Genomic DNA, 23,327 nt, shown 5'->3' with positions numbered 1-23,327 from the left:
TTCACTAAGCCCCAGTTCTCTCATCTGTGAATAGGGTTAATAATACTACTTAACTTACAAAACTGTTGTAACGAACAAATGAAACAATTAATGTGAAGTGCCTGCCATATCCCTGCACATGGTAAATGCTTAACAGATACTGGGTATTTTTAAAACAACTATACTCACCAATTGCCTTTACTGTGGCCCCTAGAAAGCTCCAGTCAATTGTAAAACTCAACACATTTTCAACCTCTTCATTGGGTATTTCCTCTACACCTAAAGAGTGACAAAGTTTGTCAACCCTATGTCCTAACCAGATGTCCAATCTGTACCTTCACTATCACTGCCTTAGTTGGGTCTCTCATCAATTTTTGCCAGGGTCAGTATGTCAGTGATAAATATTTACTGACTGCAATTCATTGTGAAAGACAGATCAAACTCACTAGATGAGGAGGAGCGGCAGAAGTGGCGAGGGACAGGCTCGCATTCTAAGCAGAGAGAAAGCAATATGCAAAGGTAGCCACCCACCCCCACCAAGGAACTAACCTATTAGACAAGCCTGTCTGTTAGCATGGACTAATCCTGGATACCCGAAGGAGAGGGAGTTAGACAAGGAGGCAAGGACCAGGCTGGGCTGGGTCACGGTCTTGTGCACTGGACAGACACTTTTTTTAGTGACCAACGGGAGCTACAGAAGAATTCTTAGAGGCCGGTAGAAAGACTGTATCTGTGTTTTACAACAATCACTCAGGTGCAATGTGGTTAAAATGTACTCCGTGCAATGGCCGGGGAGTGCCAAGGCAGCAGATAACTCCCAGCCCCTTGGAAGTTAAAAACCTCATTATGGAGTCAAGATTTAGACAGAGAGAAGTACTGAACAAGCAGTAGAATGATAATATTTAAATTACTGAAAAAGGCCGGGCGCGGTGGCTCAAGCCTGTAATCCCAGCACTTTGGGAGGCCGAGACGGGCGGATCACGAGGTCAGGAGATCGAGACCATCCTGGCTAACACGGTGAAACCCCGTCTCTACTAAAAAATACAAAAAACTAGCCGGGCGAAGTGGCGGGCGCCTGTGGTCCCAGCTACTCGGGAGGCTGAGGCAGGAGAATGGCGTGAACCCGGGAGGCGGAGCTTGCAGTGAGCTGAGATCCGGCCATCGCACTCCAGCCTGGGCGATAGAGCCAGACTCAGTCTCAAAAAAAAAAAAAAAAAAAATATTTAAATTACTGAAAAAGTATAAGAATCACAGCTGTTAGGGATAAATGTGTCACAGATATATGTCAGGAGAGACCTAAGAAAGAAGTGGGCCACAGGGGTTACTAAGGACGTGTAGGATACAAAGGCAGAGAAGAGAGAGGACATTCTAGGTAGAATAAACTGTTTAAACGATTTTGAATCAAATCCCAGCTAAGCATCATAATAATTAGACTCTCATCTTGCTTAATCTATAGGGATAGGGAAATAGAAGACAGTCAGCATTATAACAGTATTCCTGGAACTCACTAAACATAAAGCTGGCCAACAACATTACAAAAATAGTGAAGGGCAACTAAAAAGAAAAAACTAAAAGACAAGTACTCTAGATGACCTTGTATTTTTAAAACCCCTCAAAATTATCTCCATAGCTTAAGCCACAGGCCATACTGCAGAGATGCAATCTCTTCGTTCAGGGGCAAGGGTCCAAACTTTTAGCTTTAAGTAAGTCACTGTAAAGGGCTCCTCGTATGTCACTGTGCTGCTCCATTAGACTGGAGGCGGCGCAGGGCTTGCTTAGACAACAGCTTTACCTTCGGACCTGTTAACAGACATAGGTCAGACTCCCTCAGATGCACACTGGATCTCTGCACCGCAGAGACCTCAATAAAGACAGAGATCTGCGGGTTGAGGTTGGCTATCAGCCCCCTACTTCATCATCACTTTTTCTCACTCCCTTGGTTCGTTCTTTCTCTCTAAACTTATCCTTTTCAACTACTCCCCGTTTCTGTTGTCCCTTCCAATTCATTACTATTACAGAAAGGAAACTGATACACTAAAAAGGTAATTGCGGCTCCCGCATTATGTCTTAGACACTGTCACGATATTAACTCACTTGATCTTTAGAGCAATCCTATGTAGTAGGTACATCAACACCCTCATTTCACAGATGATAAAGCAGGTACTGTTTATCATCCACAGTGAAGTAATGTGACCCAAGTCCCTCAGCAAGAGTGGCAGAGTCAGGATTCAAAGTCAGGCTATCTGATTCTACAGTTTATCTACTTAGGCAAATGTAATTCTGCCTTTCATACTGAAAAGCCACTTTATCCTTCTAAAGAATAAAGAATCCCTAGTTCTAATGAAACATTATAAAGTAGAACACAAACAAATGCTTGCTATTACATTATGGTATGTTCTAAACCCAGGCCAATAAAAAAATCCAGTGATCATGTCATTGTACCACACAGTTGCTAGCAACTAAAACACGGTGGCTGGCCAGGTCACATGATGGCCTCAACTCCAGAAACATGCTTCAGAATCAGTATTTCTCTTTACAACAATTAGCATCTTTTCAAAAGGACTTATCCCCATGTCAAAAGTTAGGAGATGGCCGGGCACAGTGGCTCACACCTGTAATCCCAGCACTTTGAGAGGCTGAGGCGGGCAGATCACCTGAAGTCAGGAGTTCGAGATCAGTCTGGCCAACATGGCGAAACCCCATCTCTACTAAAAATACAAAAAATTAGCCAGGCATGGCGGTGCACACCTGTAGTCCCAGCTACTCGGGAGGCGGAGACAGGAGAATCACTTGAACCCAGGAGGTGGAGGCTGCAATGAGCCAAGATCATGCCACTGCACTCCAGCCTGGGCAACAGAACGAGATTCTGTCTTAAAACATAGGGGACCAGGAGAACTAATGAGTTCAGTCTGTCACTTATTAGCTAAGTAATCAGTAGAAAAAGTCCTATAACCGAATGGATTTTAACGTAACTCTTCATTTTTATAATGTAAAATATGGGGATAATAAGAATATTTACACTGTCCACACTAACTGAAGACTATTGGTCAAATGATATACATGTGAAAGCATTTTGGAATCTGATAAACAAAACACAAAAATCATTTCATTTTATTATTACTTCAGTTACCATCAATTCTCAATAAGGACTGTTCCAGAAATAGGGAAACACATCGATGCCCTTCATCTAAATCAATTTTAATGCCATAAGCAAATGAGTAATTACCTGGGATAAATACCAAGAGAAGATGATTCAGAGAACTTTGAGAACCTTGTGGAAATATAGTTCTGTTTCTGGGAATGAATAATGTACAGCTCAGTCCAGTATCAAAGAGTTATTGATGTATCTCAATGCAGTTTAAGACACATGTAAATGGAAAGAGTTGGGACAAAATAAATATACTAATGGGAATTTATAAATAAATCTAAGCATTATCATTCCTAATTTTGAGCCTTTTTAGGTGACTGAAGAGACTGCATAATAAGCTTAGTTATGGATGTCATGGGAAGCTGGACAGAAGGAAAACCAGAACCTAGGCGTCACGCACACAGCATGCACCTGTGCTTACTCAATGCAGCAAAAAACACAAGTGTTTCAAGGGATCCACCATAAAAGGGATTGCCACACATCTAAAAAGCACGTGTGTATACGTGTGTGTGTGTGTGTGTGTGTGTGTGTGTGTATCCCTTCTCTTTAAGGCTTTGTGTTGTTAGTGATCACTTAATTTACTTAATGGTTAACTAAAACAGTATTTCACTTAAAGACTACATACATTCCTAAAGTCATATGAGGCTAAACATTTTCCTATTTTCAAGCTATCACAGTTTCTATTAGCATCTCAGAATTACTCTCATTTCATTATTTTCTAGTTTATTCTAATTATAACACAAAGAAGGCAAAAGAGGTAAATGGCAAAAGGGGGAGAAATGCCCCAATCATCACCCCGGCAACAGCAGGTTCATAACCCACTATGTGTATGTATCTCAGCCAAGGCCCAAGGAACACTTCGTATGTTTCTGGGGAAGAAAAATGCAAGTAAGGCCTGGCATGGTAGCTCGTGACTGTAATCTCAACACTTTGGGAGGCCAAGGTGGGAGGATCGCTTGAGCCCAGGAGTTTGAAACCAGCCTGGATAACAAGGCAAGACCCCGTCTCTACAAAAAAAAAAAAAAAGAAAATTAGGTATGGTGGCTCATGCCTGTAATCCCAGATACTCAGGAGGCTGAAGTGGGAGGATTTCTTGAGGCCAGGAGTTGGAGGCCGCAGTGAGAGCTATGATCATGCCACTGTACTCCAGCCTGGGTGGCAATGCAAGACTCTCTCAAAAAACCAACCAACCAACCCACCAAACACCCAAGTAAATGTTCTTGAGACCACATGCTACATTTATACATGTATATGTATGTATGGATATACGTATGTGTGTGTTACATATATATAAAAAACACCCAAGTAAATGTTCTTGAGACCACATGCTACATTTATACATGTATATGTATGTATGGATATATGTATGTGTGTTACATATATATAAAATAATCTCATTTTTTTCACAACTCAGGACAAATTTTTGTGTTGTGAATCACTTAACAATAGCTTTGTAAGTTATTTTCTTTTTTTTTTTTTTTTTTTGAGACGGAGTCTTGCTGTGCTCCCAGGCTGGAGTGCAGTGGCGCGGATCTCGCTCACTGCAAGCCCGCCTCCCCGGTTCACGCCATTCTCCCGCCTCAGCCTCCCAAGTAGCTGAGACTACAGGCTCAGCCACCACGCCTGTTTTGTATTTTAGTAGAGACGGGTTTCACCATGTTAGCCAGGATAGTCTCGATCTCCTGACCTCGTGATCTCACCCGCTTCTCAAGCCTCCCAGCAGGGATTACAGGCTTGAGCCACCGCGCCCGGCCTGTAAGTTATTTTCTTGACGATTTTGCTATTCTTGGCTGTCACAGGTCTTGGGAGCTATTGTTTCCTGGGCATCTACTGAGGTCAGGTGCTCTGCATACATACCTTCATCTGACCTTCAGGACAGCCCTGGAGGGGAGGCGCAGTAATCTCCATTTTACAGATGAGGAAGGGCTCAGGGAGGGTGGGCAACAAGTCTAAATTATACCTCTACTAAGTAGCAGAGCTGGATCTGAATCCAGGTTTGCCTGACTCTAAAGGCCTCTCTATTAATCCCCATGTATTTCTATTAATCAATTTTCAATCCCCAAATAACAACCTGAACTTTGAAATTCGTAGTTTCTACTGTTTCTTTAGAGTCCTCAGAAAGTTACTACGTGCAGGCACACAAAGTGATTATGACTAGATACTATAGGTATTATCCAAATGCATGTGCTTATCAAACTTCAAATCTAATAATAGAGAATAATTCTTTAAACCACCATATAAAGTCCAGACTTTTGGGCAAGAAAGGTCTTACATTGATATTTTCTAATTGTAGTAGATGTACTGTATAATACGACTTCACATCTTCTGACAAGAGCTTCACACTGAATCCTGTTTCTTTAAACAGCATCTCTTGGTCATCTGTTGGCCAGTACTGTGCACATTTAACCTAAATTTAGAAATATGTATATGTTTTTTTTAGTTTATAGACATCATGAAACCATAAAGTTAAAAAATGAAAACAAACCACACATGTACATGTTATATTTTTTCAAGTACCCAAAACTAAGAAGCCACTACTATATTCTGCGCTTAATGTATTTTAGTAAGATTGAAATTTTACAGCCGGGTGTGGCTCGCGCCTGTAATCCCAACACTTTGGCAGGCTGAGGCGGGAGGATCACCTGAGGTCAGGAGTTCGAGACCAACCTGGCTAACACGGTGAAACCCCATCTCTACTAAAAATACAAAAATTAGCTGGGCACTGTGGCGGGTGCCTGTAATCCCAGCTAGTCGTGAGACTCACCTCCTAAGCAGCTGGGATTACAGGCACCTGCCACTACACCCAGCTAATTTTTGTATTTTTAGTAGAGACAGGGTTTTGCCATGTTGGCCAGGCTGGTCTTGAACTACTGACCTCAAGTGAGCCACCCACCTCAGCCTCCTAAAGCGCTAGGATTACAGGCATGAGCCACCGCGTCCAGTCTTATAAGGCATTTTTAAAGTGTTTCTGTAACGTATAAACTAAAAAAGCCACAGATATCATATTCATAAAATAAAAATTATCATTTTTAAAGCATGATTACCTATATTTTAACGTCAGGACATTCACTTTATGTTTCTAAAATTATCAAACCCTTCCAATAATTTTATCTTCAAAATAAATGTTGCTGGCCGGGCATGGTGACTCATGCCTGTAATCCCAGCACTTTGGGAGGCTGAGGCGGGCAGATCATGAGGTCACGAGATTGAGACCATCCTGGCTAACACGGTGAAACTCCGTCTCTACTAAAAATGCAAAAAATTAGCCAAGTGTGGTGGTGGGCGCCTGTAGTCCCAGCTACTAGGGAGGCTGAGGCAGGAGAATGGCATGAACCCGGGAGGCGGAGCTTGCAGTGAGCAGAGATCGCACCGCTGCACTCCAGCCTGGGCAACACAGCAAGACTCCGTTTAAAAAAAAAAAAAATATGTTGCTGAAGAGGCTTTATTTTACAAGTATTTTCCACAAATGCCTATGAATCTACTACTCAATATTCCATCTAAGGCCAGGCACATGTGACTCACGCCTGTAATCCTAGCACTTTGGGAAGCTGAGGTGGGTGGATCACTTGAGCCCAGGAGTTTGGCCTGGGCAACAGCGTGAAATTCAGCCTGGACAACATGGCGAATTCCTGTCTCTACAAAAAATACAAAAAATGAGCTGGGTGCGGTGGCGCACCCCTATAGTCCCAGCTGCTCGGGAGTATGAAGTGGGAACATGACCTGAGCATGGGCAGTCGAGGCTGCACTGAGGCTGTGCCACTGCCCTCCAGCTTGGATGACAAAAGTGAGACCCAGTCTCAAAACAAACAAACAAAAAAATGACATTTAGAAATTAACGTTGTATATTTGCTTACTAAAATTAAACTGGGGGAGAGAATGAGAAGATAAACCCCTTTTACCTAGAGTTTGGCAGAACTACTGATATGAAATTCAAATCCGTGACAATAAACATATCTTCCCAAATGCCAAAGTATGAAGCCAGCAGACTGAAGTAAGGCAAAATAGTCATTTCGGTAGGACAAAAATACCAGAAAAAAATATTTTAAAAAAATGGCCATTTCTCCTTTTCCAAATAACAGCTACAAACAATAAAAACATCTCCCAAACCAATAAACACTATGAATTAATTCTTTAAAAGGTGTTAAAAGACAAACAAAAAATGATATAAGAAGTAAAAGACTAAAAATTAGAACAACTCAGAAACAAGATAGAAGATAGAAAAGTTCAAATAATAGAACACATCATTTCAGAAATGAGGATTAAACCGGAAGGAAGAGAGAACTAAACACAATAGATAATAATGCCTTAAGAGGAAAACAATTTTTTTTTTTTAAGAGACAGGGTCTTAAGAGCTCTGTAGCCCAGGTTGGAGTGCACTGGGGTGAACCTGGCTCACTTCAGACTCAATCTTCTGGGCTCAAGTGATCTCCCAACCCCAGCTGGCACTCCAGATGCATGTCACCGCACCTGGCTACTTTTTGTATTTTTTGTAGAGGTAGGGTCTCACTTTGTTGTCGAGGCTGGTTTTGAATTCCTGGGCTCAAGGGACCCTCCTGCCTCAGCCTCCCAAAGTGCTGGGATTATAGCTGTGAGCCCTCAAACCTGGCCAGAAAAAACAAATCTTTTTTAAGTAAAACAGAAATAGATAAACAGGATAAGAGAATGTGACGAACAAAAAAGATAGGCAAAGAAAATCCAACATATGTATAATAGGAAGACCCAAAGAGGAACATTAAAGCAAGCAAGGGAGCAGAACAAATACTAAGGACTGTAACTCAACAAATATTTCTTTAACAAAAAGTATTTAAAAACTAAGAAAAAAGTACTCGAAGTCAAACACTCAATAAGACATCGTGTACCTGTAAAAACTGACCAAGAATGGCCAATCACTAAGACATATTTTTGGTAAAACGAATAATACCTGAGGAAAAAGAAAAAAGGAATTTATTGGGTAGTGTAGATAAAAAGAACAAGAGACTTATAAAGGAAATAAGATGTCCATTAGACTTTGGTGGAAGACCAGAAGGAAACGGAAAAATGTTTAAGCTGTTCAAAGAATAGCACGTGAGTCAAGGATTTTATATCCCGCCAAACTGACTTTCAGATATTAAGACAGCAGATGAACCATCAGTGACATGTAAAAAAATCGGAGACTATAATGCTCACAAGTCCCTCCTTAGGATCCACTAGAGAATGAGCTGTAGTCAGAGTGACTGGGGAGACATCAAGAAAGACTGTTGATGAATATTAACTAATGCTTGCTTATAGAACTAAGAGTCTACAAGGGATATAAGGGAGAGACTTACATTTGTAAACTACAACTCAGAAACCTCAGGAAGAGAAAAAAATATTAAAAATTGTAAACCATTTTCAGTAATTATTTTGGTAGTAGATGATATCATGATTATGGCTATGTTTTGTATGTGATATGCGAAGAAGGAAATGATCATTACAAGATAGCTTGTATCTCTCATCTCTTTGAGAACCAGGATTATTGGTATGAAAAAGGAAGTAGCAGATATAAGATGGAAGGGGCTAAGCAGCCCTTATAGCTCCAAATTTAAATTGGAAATATTATGAACTCTTAAAGTAGGTTATCTTAACATATACATATTGTTCCTTAGCTTTTGTCCACTGAAAAGCCCTAAAAACAATGACCAGTCCAGTAGCAACACATATCCTTATTTTTGCTGTGATCTTGAAATACTACCGCCCATTAAAAGAAACCAAAGCTCCGCAGAGAAATGGCTGGCTCCAGGTCTGGGCAGCAAGCGTTCCAGATGAGCTTGCAATATGCAGTCATTACAGATAGCAAGAAAAAAAAAGAAAATTTTTCTTTGAGACAGGGTCTCTCTCTGTCACCCAGGCTGGAGTGCAGTGGCAGGATCACAGCTAACTGCAGCCGTCTTCCTGGCCTCAAGCGATCCTCCTGCTTCAGTCCCCCAGGTAGCTGGGACTACAGGCATGCGCCACCACGCCCAGTTAATTTTTGTATTTTTTGCAGAGACAGAGTTTCACCATTTGCCCAGGCTGGTCTCAAATTCCTGGGCTCAAGCAATCCACCTAACTCTCCCCAAAGTGCTGGGATTACAGGTGTAAGCCACTGCACCCAGCCAAGGAAACTATTAAAAGGTTTGTTAAAAAGGACTCAGGGCTGGGTGAGGTGACTCATGCTTGTAATCCCACCACTTTGGGAGGCTGAGATGGGCAGATCACTTGAGGTCAGGAGCTTGAGACCAGCCTGGCCAATATGGTAAAACAGTCTCTACAAAAATTAGCCACATGGTGGTGGGTGCTTGTAATTCCAGTTACTCGGGAGGCTCAGGCGGGAGAATCGCTTGAACCCAGGAAGTGGAGGTTGCAGTGAGCCGAAATCATGCCACTGTACTCCTGCCTGGGCAACAGAGCGAGACTCCATCTCAAAAACAAAAAGGACTCAGGACCCAACCTAAAGAGATTGCTGCTAGCCAATGACAGGATAATTTGATCAAAAATAAGGAAAATAACTGCAAAGGAGTAAAATGAACCCAATATGTCTAAACCCATAATAATTCATCCTCTCCTGCCACTCTCCACCAGAAAAACTCCTAATTGGTCATCTGTTGAGGACAGATGACCTCAACAGGGAATCCACTTTTTTTTGGAAAACTGCTTTTAAAAGAAGTAATGACAGAACTGGATTATCACCCTCTGTAACCCATAATGAATTAAGAAGCTGAGCACTGACCAATAATGGCTATTAATAAAAATAAAAAGAACAATAATCAGACATTATGGGTCTCTTGATGAATAGCACATTACCCACCACCTCTGAAGTAATCTTCCCCAAAATAATTAAACCTGACACTGGTTAACCATCCAGGTCCGACCACCATAAACATGATTTCTAAATTCTGGTGGCAGTGTTATCTTATTAATACAGTAATTATACTCCAAAATGAGAAAAATGAAATTTGCAAATCATTTAGTCTGCAATGCTGCTCAAACTGACAATGTCATAATCCTTAATTTTTTTTTTTTTTTTTTTTTTTTTTGAGATGGAGTCTCGCTCTATCGCCCAGGCTGAAGTGCAGTGGTTTGGAGATAGAGTCTCACTCGACCATCCAGGCTGGGGTGCAGTGGCACAATCTCGGCTCACTGCAACCTACACCTCCTAGGTTGAAGCGGTTGTCCTGCCTCAGCCTCCCAAGTAGCTGGGACTACACCCGGCTAATTTTTGTATTTTTGGTAGAGACGAGGTTTCACCATGTTGGCCAGGCTGGTCTCAAACTCTTGCCCTCAAGTGATCTGCCTGCCTCAGCCTCCCAAAGTGCTGGGATTACAGATTTGAGTCACTGTGCCTGGCCTAATCCCTAATTTTTAAATGATACTGAAGATCAGGAAAAATCACTGTAAACGACTATGCTGACACTGCCGGAAATTCTGGCATGTCATTGCCACATCTGATTAGAAGTGGATTAGGAAATTTTCATCATCAGTAAAAACCAGCAATTATGAAATGTAGAATAAAGTAAGAAATCTGAAGTAGAACAGTACAAGATCTTAAAGCTGGAAGAGGGCTTACTGACAACAGGTCAATAAGGATTCCTAGGGATCCCAAAGATCTATGTATCACTGCTGGTCAGTACTTATTCCATTATATTTCTATCTTGGAGATGAAAGGTCTGCAATTGTTATATAAATACTTAAAATAAGAAAGGAAAAGGATAAATGAGTTTTTCTGGACAGAAACACTTTGACCACTAGCCTTTAGCAATTAAAGGCCAAAACTAAGGAATGAATATTGGCCCCAAAATGAAAATCTTTATATGCTAATGATCACATGCAGTATACTAAGCTGTAAATATTAAATATTACTCACCGATTCTTTCTCCACAATGCGGTTCAGCATGACAACTGCTTTGGTCTTCTGCTGCCAAACCATAAGCCAGAAATGGCAGCATGTGTTAGGAAGTGGACCCTGTGAGGAGAGAGGAGAAAGAGCAGATGAGGGAAGCAGACAGAAAGAGCAAGGCTCCAGGAAGGCCTCGTCAAGTCTGCTCCTGGGATGTTACAAGACAGACAGTGGATGGGCTTATAAGAAGTAAACCAAGACTTCCAATCCACCTGATTTCAAAACCAGGTCTGTGCTACTTAGGATTTGTGGTTGTAAATTATCAAAATTGACTTTTATTTTCTTAGGCAAAAAAGGAATTAAGATATCAGGTGGCTTTCAGAGTTGAGGACTAGAGAGCCAAGCTTGGGGAGGAACCAAGGGTTGAGGCACAAGCAAGGTCCTGCCACAAAGAAAGTCAACCTGGGATGCTGCTCTTGATACTGTCACTACTGTCCCCTTGCTTTTGCTGGCACTGCCACATGAAGGTGGCTGTAGTATTCATAAACAATCTATAGGCAAACCAGAGACAAAATCACAAGCAGGAGTGTCTGACAGATCATGTTCCAGCTGCAAAGAAGGTAGACAAAGGAAATTTCTGTCCTCTTCATCTTCCGCCGTCAAATGACAGGACCTGCCTCCCACACATCATAGAAGATCCACGAGAAAAAGTCCACTATCACTGGCCAGCCAATCAACTCAAGTCAACTACAAAAAGATTTCTAGAAAAAGTAGGAATCATTCAAGTACCTGAACCACAATGAAACTGTTCATCTACAAATGCACAGTATGTATGGCCTCAATGGAAGAGTACTGGGCAGAGTCAAAAAGGGGCAACAGTCCACGTTACAACAATGCCACGGGGACAAAAGCAAAATATTTCATGTATTTCCAATTGCTTTCACATTTTAATGATAGCATAGGGTAAAAGAAAGGACTAATAAGAGATGAAAAGCCTATGTACAAATTTTAACTAGTTTTAAACGAGAAGGTTAAAATGAGATGTAGTTTTGCTACACCTAAAGTAACTCTGAACATGTGTTCAACTCACATGGAATGTAGCAGAGTGGGAAGAGTTAGGGGCAGAGTCAGGAGTGGGGGCTAGGGCTGCCCAGAACTTCAGACCCACGTGCAACAAGGGGGTCAAAGTGGTTCTAGACTAAAAGCATTTTTTATTTTTTGAGATGGCGTCTCTTGTCACCCGGGCTAGAGAGAAGCGTTGCGATCTCAGCTCACCGTAACCTCCGCCTCCCAGGTTCAAGAGATTCTCCTGCCTAAGCCTCCCATGGAGCTGGGATTGCAGGCGCCCAACACCACACCTGGCTACATTTTGTATTTTTAGTAGAGACAGGGTTTCACTATGTTGGCCAGTTTGGTCTCGAACTCCTGACCTCAAGTGATCCACCTGCCTCGGCCTCCCAAAGTGCTGGGATTATAGGTGTGAGCCATGGTGCCTGGCCGACTAAAAGCATCTTTAGGCCTGGTGTACTCCTTAGTATGTAGCAGATACTCAATAAATATTACTTAAATGAATAAACCTAGGTTAAGTTGTAAAAATGCTAGAAGTCTAGTGAGGATCCCGACAAACTACAACCTAGTATTTGAGAATAGAGTTTTCTTCACTCAACTTGTTTTTCTATTACTTGATCTACTTCCAAAACAAAACACAGTCTAGAGGTAAAAACAGCAATGAGGAAAGCCCCAGTAAAATGAATGCCTTTTTCTTTATTTAAAAAAAAAAAAAAAAATGGATGTAGCAATTTGCCAGTGAGGTCACTCCTTGGTGTATACACACAATCACATCCCATGCCATTCCACTGGTGATCCTAAAGACTAAATAATAAACAGGAACATAGCTGCTATAGTATAAAGAACACTGGTTTTTCTTTTTTTGAGATGGGAGTCTTGCTCTGTTGCCCAGGATGGAGTGCAATGGCATCATCTCAGCTCACTGCAACCTCTGCCTCCTGGATGCAAGCAATTCTCCCTGCCTCAGCCTCCTGAGTAGCTGGGATGACAGGCGTGCACCACCATGTCCGGCTAATTTTTGTAGTTTTAGTAGAGACGGGGTTTTACCATGCTGGCCAGGCTGGTCGCAAACTCCTGACCTCAGGTGATGATCACCTGCCTCAGCCTCCCAAAGTGCTGGGATTACAGGCGTGAGCCACTACACCTAGCCACAGGTTTTTAAATCAGAGGGACAGAGATTCACCTCTCAGCTCTTCTATTTACTAGCAATGCCACCAATTTTCTTCATCTGCAAAACAGACATAATACACCAAGGAGGTGATTTTTAAAAAATACTAATTCATAAAACTCAGACGAAAAAGATGACTGAAACAATAATCTACAAAGGACAATCAGAAGAGCTGGGGTAATAAGCATTTTGCATCTCTAGTTTTCTGTATCCTCCATTCTAAACAACCTGCTGGGTGCAAGGTCACGAGCTAGACTGAGGTGCAGTCTTGGCTCTTGAAGAGCCTGCACAGGTGGCAAGGAGAAATACTTGTATGACTAGTGGACACAGTTAAGTACCACAAGAATATGAGTAAATTAAACCCAGGTTTTAGGGAGCAGGAAAGGCTGAGAAGGAAACTACAGAAGAGCCTCAAAAAAGGTCCTAATACAGAGAGGGAATGCAGAAGAATGGGAGGCAGTTAGGGTCCATTCCAGGCCCTCTAAGCATAAGGCAAAGTGCATGAAAGTTTAGGGCATATTTGGGAAAGACAAATAGATCAGTGAAGTGGAAGTGGAGGGATGCAGTCGGCAATTACACCAGTAGAGTGACGAGGATGGTGGCAAGGGGAGACCTTAAAAAGCTGCTGCAATAGGACACGCGTAACTGAAGAGAGCTCTGAAAAAAGGGAGGGGCAACAGAAGATCAGAAAGAACTTGGCAGACAATGAGGACAGTTTCAATCCCAATGAGAAAAATAGGAAGGCAGCTGCCTTGGTAAAAAAGATAGAAAACGTGCAGATTTTGAAATCCAGTAAAAATATCCAATAGAGACCTGACAAATATAGAGAGGAACTCAGGAGAGAACAAAAAGCCAGACACAGGCGTCTGAGTTCTCGCATTAAATGTGCAGGGCTCCTTCAGGACACACACAGCGACAAGAAGTTCAAAACCAATCACTAGGAGGCTGGGCGCGGTGGCTCACACCTGTAATCCCAGCACTTTGGAAGGCCAAGGCAGGTGGATCATCTGAGGCCAGGAGTTTGAGACCAGCCTGAGCAACACGGTGAAACCCCGTCCCTACTAAAAATACAGAAAGTAGCTGGGAGTGGTGGTGAGCACCTGTAATCCCAGCTACTTGGGAGGCTGAAGCACGAGAATCACTTGAATCTGGGAGGTAGAGGTTGTGGTGAGCTGAAATCACATCACTGCACTCCAGGCTGGGCAACAAAGTGAGACTCCATCTCAAAAAAAAAAAAAAAGTTATTTAATATCTCTGGATCTCCTTAGATTCCTTGTGTATAAAGTAAAGGTAATACTATTTACCACAGAGGGTTGTCTTAAGGTTTAAATTATACAAAGCATGTAAAAACACTATTACAAAATTATTAACTGTTATTCATTTTATTTCCCACTAGAATGTAAAATTCATAACAGTAGGGTTTTAACAAGTCTGTTTTATTGAAACAATGCCTGCCACAGAGTAGGTCTCAGTAAGTCTTTGCTGGGTCAGTGAATACCCAATGAAGTGCTGGCACCAAGATTCAAGCACAGGTACCATGACAGTAGTCTACCCTATCTTAGGTTACAAAGGTTAAAACCATGGTCTTAAAGGGCTGTAGTGCAGACTGGAGGGAAGAAAAAAAAAAAAGGCTAATTTAGAATCTTGAGAAAGACTTGTGTTTTTAAGAACTAAGAAGAGAACAAAAAACAAAACACAAAAGAAAAGGAGAAAAAGGGTACAGAGGGAGAGAGTGTTGTGATAAGGGATCTAGGGTGGTAATTCTTCTCTATTTTGTAATGTTATTAGTTCCTGGAGATACACAGGGGACTGGTTCTAGGACCCAATCCGCCCCCACCCACTGCAGGATACCAAAATCCACACATGTCCAAACCCCACTGGTGGCCCTGCAGAACCTGCAGATACACAGAGTCAGCCCTCTGTATGCATGGATTTCACATCTCATGAATACCGTATTTCCAACCCGTTTTTGGTTGAAAAACATTTGCCTGTAAGTGGACTAGTACAGTTCAACCCTGTGTGGTTCAAGGGTCAACTGTAGTTATTTCAAACAGAAAATAAAATTTTTAACTCTAAACAGTAGTTTAAAATACGAATGCACATTTAAAAAAACTTCTAATATTACAGAAAGGAAGAAAATGGAAAATTAAAGTCTCTATTCCCCAGCTCCAAAAATAACCACTAATGGTGTATGTATGATTAACTTCTTTAGCCAGTCCCTTACAGATTGCTTGAGTCTGATGCGTTAAAATAAGACTGCAATGAACATGATCACGTATGTCTTTTTTTTTTTTTGGAGAGAGTTTTGCTCTTTTGCCCAGGCTGGAGTGCAGTGGTGCTATCCTGCCTCACTGCCACCTCCAACCCCCAGGTTCAAGTGATTCTCCTGCCTAAGACTCCTGGGTAGCTGGGATTATAGGTGGCCGCCACCACACCCAGCTAATTTTTGTATTTTTAGTAAAGATGGGGTTTCACCATGTTGGCTAGGCTGGTCTCAAACTCCTGATCTCAGGTGATCCATGTGCCTCAGCCTCCTAAAGTGCTGGGATTACAGGCGTGAGCCACCACGCCTCGCCTATCATGTATGTCTTTATGTCTGACTGTATTTCTCTAAGTAGACTTTCTTGGTCGGTCAGAGTATTTGAAGACTGAGTACTACACACTTCGAAATCTCTCCTGTTCTGACAGGGGAAAGGCCCATTCCCTGGTTGCTGAATGAAGGGAGCATCTCTTCAAGTGCAAGGTGTCCACCTTTGTTTCGTTCTTTGAACTAGGAGTTTATGTCCTATGCCAGTTTTTTCCATGGGCTGTTTTTCTATTTTTGACTTGCAGAAGCTGTATTACCTCAAGTAAAATAATGCATTTTAGTTTCCTTTGAACTGATGTAGTCTAATAGCTCATAGTTACATTAATCTGCCTATCTTTTTACTTATCAAACATTTTTCTCTTTCAAGTAAATCATTCTGATTCGAGTTACGTTTTCAAAAATATCAAATATTATGGTGTATCTCTTGAATATTTAAAAATCTTTAGGGGGAAGTGACAGCACCATTAATCAAGTCTTTATTACTTGATGAATAAAGAGTAGCTGTGGATACACAAAAATCTCTCCCATTATCTCAGAATGGAAGGAAAATCATGCTTGCACACAGGTGTGGCTGATGCGCTCAGAGGCAACTGGACAGAAGGCCAAAGGGAGCACAAGGCCTTGCAGCTGGGCCTCTGGAACACCTGGTCTCAGCACCTGCACAGGTCCTCAACGATGACCATACACCATCCAGGGCTTGGCGTACTCTCTGAAGATATATGCAAGGCAGGGGGAGCTACAGAAGAGGCGTCTAGGGCCTCTGGTTTTGCCACAGGGTATGGGAAGAGAAACAGAAGATGCTAAGAAGCATTTGCAGAGCTCTGCGTCAGATATAATGTAAGGAACAACCTGCCCAAAGAACTGGCCTAAGCCATTTCATAACAATTTTCCTTCACAGAATGTGTAATATTAAAAATAACTTGCCTTTTATCTTAAATACTCAAAGCTTCAAAACTTTATAACGTCCAAAATTCATTACATCGTCAGAAAAAACTGAAATACCATTTCATTTCCAAAAGAAGTCAAGATATACTTTTCCCTATGATTTAAAGCAGAACAACCACAAACATATCATTTTCAGACATTTGCTTGGTATCGTACTACTTGCCTGTGTTAAGATGTAACTCCTTTGTGCCTCTTCTATGTCAACTAAACTGGCATTAATATAATCATTCTCAGCATTCTGCAGTTTAACACGGCTGTGATCATCTGAAAACAGAGAATGATAAACCACAACTGTCATTTCAAACTTACTGTTTTCTTATCTTCATATTAATATTCTAGGTATTTACAAAAGGATAGAAGAAATAAGAAAAATGGATTAGCATCATAAGAGAGTTGAGACAAATCCTAAACTATTCTCTACTTTTGTTTAAGAACTATAAAATGTAATCTTGTTTGTTACTATAGTGCTGGAAGGGAAGTGCTTCTGTTTGTAGCACATTAGCCATTGTGACTTGAAAAATCGAACAGAAGTAAACATAGTTAAATGAATAAAGTACTTACCTTCCTAAAAGTAAAAGGATCATTCAGATTCTTGGTACCTAAGAATTGACTGGTCTACCTACAAAACGGTAACTGGTCTCAAATAGATGAGACTACATTTCCGAGGTTACTATATTTCACCCTCTTCGTTGCTCAATAGATAAGAATTCCACTATAAATACATTTTAGCACTGAACTGTGTTTAGGTTAAATGCTGAAAATATTTACAGACAGTTGAAATATTCCAATTGAATTTTCTAAAAGGCCACTGAACATACTTCACTACTTAGACTCTGTTAACAGTTTAGAGATATTTCTAGTTTTTAAAAGTAAAAATCTCATAGATTGAGAATTTATGCTAATTTAAATATGTGAAATACAAAATGTGACCTTATACATTTAGATGGAAAAGGAAGACAAGCATGACACCAGGAGAAAAAGCCCATGAATTAACTCAGAATCCTCAACACACAACTGCCGGATGCATATCACTGAATTATAAAACTAAAAACATGGTGTTTGATGTTTAACTCTAGAGAATGCATACTATTGCAAGTTGTCCCCTCAAAGAAATCCATACTAAATAGCCAGTCTCTCTTTACTTTTAAACGAAAACACTGTTTATATTATCCCCATATGAAAGGAAATGTAAAATGGCTTTAGTTTCACACATCAATTTATCTGAGATGTTTCTGCTGGACTAAACCCAAGACCTCTGTAAATATAAATGTCATTTGCCAACAGGAAAAACTAAGGTCTTGTTATAGTAAATCACATACACTAGTGTTCTCGGAAAGATGATGTCAACAAGCACTTTTTTAAAAATCACTTTTTTTTTTAACAGTTTAATCACCCTTTAACTGTTATATTATGTAAAACAGTAAAAAGGTCAGCAACCTAATTAAAATAAAGACCACGTATCTCCTAGACAACATATCAAAAAAATAATGCCTGGTTTTAGAATGCTACATGATTTTAAAATTAAAGTTCCACTAAAATATCACACCAGAGGAATGTATTTCCTCATGTTGTAATCACAGAAAGAACACAAACCAAAGGCTACTCATATCTATTGCACAACTGAAAACAGCCATTTGACTAACATGCGGTAGGAATCCATAAAACCCAGGAAGGTCTACCTCACAGGGTGCTGGGAATCTGGTTACCCCACATGGCACCACCCCACACCCTTGCCCAGCTATGGAGGAAGTAAACCTAGAGAAAGACCTTCAGCCAGAGTTATTTGACACCCTCAGGACTCTGAACTAAAATTCACTGTTACTTTCCTTCAATCTGTAAAATATGCACCAGGGGTTACCTCAATGCTCTATAAGCACAGTAACCACAAACCAGAAAGGCCCAGATGCAGTACTGGGGGGCAGTATGGAGGAGGGCACTACCTGCAGGGCACTGGGTCTACAGGGCTCAGCCCCTGGCAGCAGCCTCGCTTCCTATTTCACATTAATTTATAGAGTCAACAAAAGCAAAGGAACAGTGAATTTTCTCAGGATTTTTTTTTTTAAATTTTGTTATCAGATAATACTAAGAAAGGTAATCCTTGGGAAAACTCTATAGCTATTTACAACTACAAATGTTATTTGAGCCTGCATTTTCTTCTCAAGGCTGATTAAAAACAAAACTCAAATACCTACATCACTAGATATTATTTTAATTCTTCTGTTCTATTAAGAAAAATACATATGAAGGAAAAATGAAAAACAATTTAAAAAGGAAAATCTTAAAGCAAAAGAGATATAAAACTTTAAAATAAATTAAAAATATATTAAAATTACAAAAAACAAAAATTTAAAAAGATTAATATAAAATTAAAAGCATATATAACTTTTTGATTTAGAAGAGGCTGTAGAGACAAAAATTAACTAAAACACATCACCTTAAAATAACTATTGCAAAAGATTGTGAATATACACATTTCAGGAAGTGAAACTATGAAAGCCTTTTTATGAGAAACTGTGACTTTATAATTCATATTCCTTAGTGAAGATAACAAAGAAGGGCACTGCCTCTTCTCCAGTTAAGGATCATAACACATAGTTCCGAGTTTGTGAGCGCACACACAGGTTCCCTGACAACCTGAGTCACAGGTCTCTTTACCCTGCCCAGATACTATCAGTCGGCTAGCTCCAAATCTGTAAACGAATCATTAAAAACCATTAAAAATCATTAAAAACTTTTGACTTCTGAATGAGAACACACAGAAAGGTACATCCTTTCTCCTCTTCCACAGGAACCTCTGAAATGAGATTATCGTGACAGCAGCATCCCATAACCTTTGGGCTACAGGAGTCCCAAAGCCCACAGTACTCTACCATCATTGTAAGTCTGGTTATCTCACCCTTTCCTATCTTTTAAAGGATCCAATAAACGGAGAAAAATGAACATAGTTCAAACTCTTTTGCATGAGATACCACAAAAACAACCAAACCACACTTCACAGGAAATCTTATTTCTCAACCTCTACTAGCACCAGTAGCAGAACTATCAAGAACACACACTTTTTTTCCTACAAGCATCATCTGCCTTAATTCTTGTCACTGAGTGAATGAAGAAATGCAATACCCAAACAGAACTGTGGTTTATAACTTGGATAAAAATTAAGCCAATTTCTGACAAGGAGTCCCTTCACCTCCTACCCTTAAACAGCGTGTTTTCTGAGAAACAGCTCCACCTCTCAAGAAATGACTAGTGCTAGCTGTGGCTATGCTGACAATACAGATTAGTTTCCTCTTTCAATACTGTCATCAGAAGCTCTTTAAAAAAAAAAACCCACAGGTTTCACCAAATATATCATTATTGTAAAGACATCTCCTTTTGGAAAGTTTTCCAGGTCAAACAGAAAGGAGAATTTGTATTCATTGTAACTGGTTACAATTCATCCTCAACAAGTTACATCACAGCAAAGATCAAGCATCCTTAACTTACAAGTCAGGCAAGAAGATGACCAATTCTAATAGTACAGCGTGAACCAGTGACTTTTCCCCTTTAGATTTTCCCATTCTCAACTAAGGGTAATCAGTACGTTTTCAAATAGTGATGTCCAAGAACTCAAAGCATTTTCTAGATATGTCAACTCTCTTCAATCCTGCAAGTAAAATGGTCGAACAACAAATATTATGCGTTCTCTCTCATAAACTGAGCAATGAGCCAAAAACATAGCTAGCACTAAACACCAGGTTACCATATACTCCCCCATATTAACGGAGAATACAAACCTTAGTACATGTAGAATATTAACTTTTCAATTGTTTGCTCTGCAAAGAAAGTTTCACTTGATGAAAGGTTTCTAATTGACCACAAAACCAACCAGAACCACTGTCTAGAATCATTTGGTGCCTACGACATGTCACGTTTGTGTGACACTAGTCATTGGGTCACCTCTCTCAGTCCTCAGAGCCCTACGAAGTGCACATGAATATGGACCACACCCATCTCATGGTCACTCAGGGAAGTAAAGTCATCGCCAGTGTAACACACTAGAACACAAAAATGAAACCTAGGCTTGTGCAAGTTAAGAGATTACACATTTCCTGGGTTCTGCATTCCCTGTCTCCCTGATCCATCCAGCTGGTGTCTTTACCATCCTTTCTATACATCCTAAATTCTTGCTGACATCACCTTTCACGCTGCTCTCCACTCAGGTGTGATTTCCAACTCCTCTCTCACACAAACCCCACTTCTGTGACGACGCAGTCCATGACGTATCTTCTCTAACTAGACTCTCTGATGAAATGCCTCCATGATGAACTGGTGTGTTCCCTGCATTGAACACTTTGAGTAATCATACACAATTTTTAGTCAACAAATATATTTTAACCTATAGGGATCTAAAGGTAAGACATTATTTGTTTGAAGCTTTTAAAAAGGAAAAAAGAAATTCTATCAGGCGGTGACTCTGAGTACTGATACTTTATTGCATAAAATACCATGGGAAGCAGCTTGAGCAGCTGCTACCTGAATAGGCCTAGTGAGATCAGCAGGAAGCGGAAATTCCAGCAGAGGACACATCATAAGGAGGAATGACAGGGAACGGTGTAGTGTGCAGGACTGGCAAATTCAGAAAGGCTGACGAGCTAGCTAGAAAGAGGGGTCCCCAAACACATTAAGGGCAGACCCTGAAGGGCATGTGGGCTGTGCTACAGGCACAGGCTCTGGACAGGGCCCCAGTGAAGTTATTATTTTTTTTTTTGAGACGGAGTCTCGCTCTGTTGCCAGGCTGGAGTGCAGTGGCGTGGTCTCGGCTCACTGAAACCTCCGCCTCCTGGGTTCAAGAGATTCTCCTGCCCCAGGCTCCTGAGTAGCTGGGACTACAGGCGCCCACCACCTCGCCCGGCTACTTTTTGTATTTTTAGTAGAGATGGGGTTTCACCATGTTAGCCAGGCTGGTCTTGAACTCCTGACCTCGTGATCCGCCCACCTCGGCCTCCCATAGTGCTGGGATTACAGGCGTGAGCCAGTGAAGTTCTTTAAAGGACTGGTGTAAACACATTTGATTTTCACAAAAATAACTCTCAGCAGCATATAAGATGGACTGAACGAGGAGGAAGGCAACTTCATACACCAATACACTGAAAGCTTAATCAAGAGGTGATGAGGCCTGAATCAGGTAGCGGCAGTGGGAATGGAAAGAGTATTTCCAAGGAAGCACCATCACAACCTTGCTAATAAAGTATACGTTGTTTAGGAAACATTTTTAAGTTCAACCTTTTCCAAACAATAGTTTACTGCCCTTGAAATTGTCAGTGTCTTTCAATCCATCATGATTTCAAGATCCTAAAGTTGCCAGGACAATGTCACTAAATTCTGATTCCACAAACCTCCCAATTGAAAAAGTCCTCTTTAATCTGTCCCCAAGAGTCTGCAATGAAAAGAATACCTGAGAAGTGTCTTTACAAAATAGGTAAAATTCATTAGTTTGGAAAACGGACATTTTTCCTCTTTGGTAGCTTGTATAAAATAAGACATACTAATCTTCACTTTAAAATAATCAGTAAGTATCCTCACCATTTTTTCTTCTTTCTTTCTTTTTTTTTTTTGAGACGGAGTTTTGCTCTCGTTGTCCAGGCTGGAGTGCGGTGGCGCGATCTCGGCTCACTGCAACTTCCGCCTCCCAGGTTCAAGCGATTCTCCTGCCTCAGCCTCCCGAGTAGCTGGGATTACAATTCTGTGCCACCACGCCTGGCTAATTTTGTATTTTTAGCAGAGACGGGGTTTCTCCATGTTGGTCAGGCTGGTCTTGAACTCCTGACCTCAGGTGATCTACCTGCCTCGGCTTCCCAAAGTGCTGGGATTACAGGAGTGAGCCACAGCGCCCAGCAGTATTGCACCATTTTCTTTGAAACTCAGACTCTCTGCTTCTAGGAGAGATAGAACCTAAACAAATTGAGGGTAGAGGGACTTAGGGGAAAGGATTTTACTTTCATCACATCCAAAGGCCCATGAGACACCATGCAAACAATGTGGACCAAATATCTATTATCGGTGATATAGCATTAAGCATAAAGTACATGAGTAATAAATGCTACAAAAAAAGGTAGAGTAACGGGATTCACAGCACTGGGGAGAGGGGCAGACTGCAATTCTAAACAGGGTGGTCAGGATCGGCCTTGTGACTGACCACCCAGGTGGGTCACATGTAAGCACAGATGTGGAAGGGGTCAGTCTCACGGATATTTTAGTTAACAGTCTTCCAAGCACAGAGAGCGGCCAATGCCTTAAGGTGGTACATACCTAACATGTCAGAGGGACATGAAGAATGTGGCTTGAGCCACGGGGACAAAGGGGAGAGGAGCAGTCTGCAGTTAGGTTCGGAGAGTCGAGAAATCCTGTACTGATTCATTTCTCTCACCTCCTAAATTTGACAATCAGGGAAAAAGGGCTGCTACTTCCATTTTCTCAGAGTGCCTACCTGGTAGAGTGTCATAACAATTTAAGTCAGCAAGTACTTGCACTGTTTATATGATGAATTCCTGAAGATTTTCACATACTCAAATTCCCACAGCTGCTAGAATTTTGTTAGAATGACAAATCACTATCAACC

General features: G+C 41.0%; 1 protein-coding gene across 10 annotated transcripts in view; it reads right to left on the bottom strand.

Annotated features, from left to right (window-relative positions):
* Nucleotides 1–23,327, bottom strand: part of PTPN2 (protein tyrosine phosphatase non-receptor type 2) — a 97,624-nt gene that overhangs the window by 33,174 nt on the left and 41,123 nt on the right. For 7 of the 10 annotated variants that reach the window (XM_031658668.1, XM_031658667.1, XM_021929917.2 and 4 more), the window contains 3 exons: nucleotides 16,893–16,993; nucleotides 10,989–11,087; nucleotides 5,400–5,534 (listed from right to left, as the gene is read on the bottom strand). In XM_031658668.1, the coding sequence (XP_031514528.1) occupies nucleotides 5,400–5,534; nucleotides 10,989–11,087; nucleotides 16,893–16,993 (335 nt within the window). Of the gene's footprint in view, nucleotides 1–5,399; nucleotides 5,535–10,988; nucleotides 11,088–16,892; nucleotides 16,994–20,810; nucleotides 20,896–23,327 lie in introns of those variants that run through there. The other 3 variants (XM_017951508.2, XM_031658672.1, XM_031658670.1) reach the window with 3 other exon arrangements.

The sequence above is a fragment of the Papio anubis genome, chromosome 19, assembly GCF_008728515.1.
Source record: "Papio anubis isolate 15944 chromosome 19, Panubis1.0, whole genome shotgun sequence".
NCBI lineage: Eukaryota > Metazoa > Chordata > Mammalia > Primates > Cercopithecidae > Papio > Papio anubis.
This window is presented reverse-complemented; position numbering and strand designations above follow the sequence as displayed.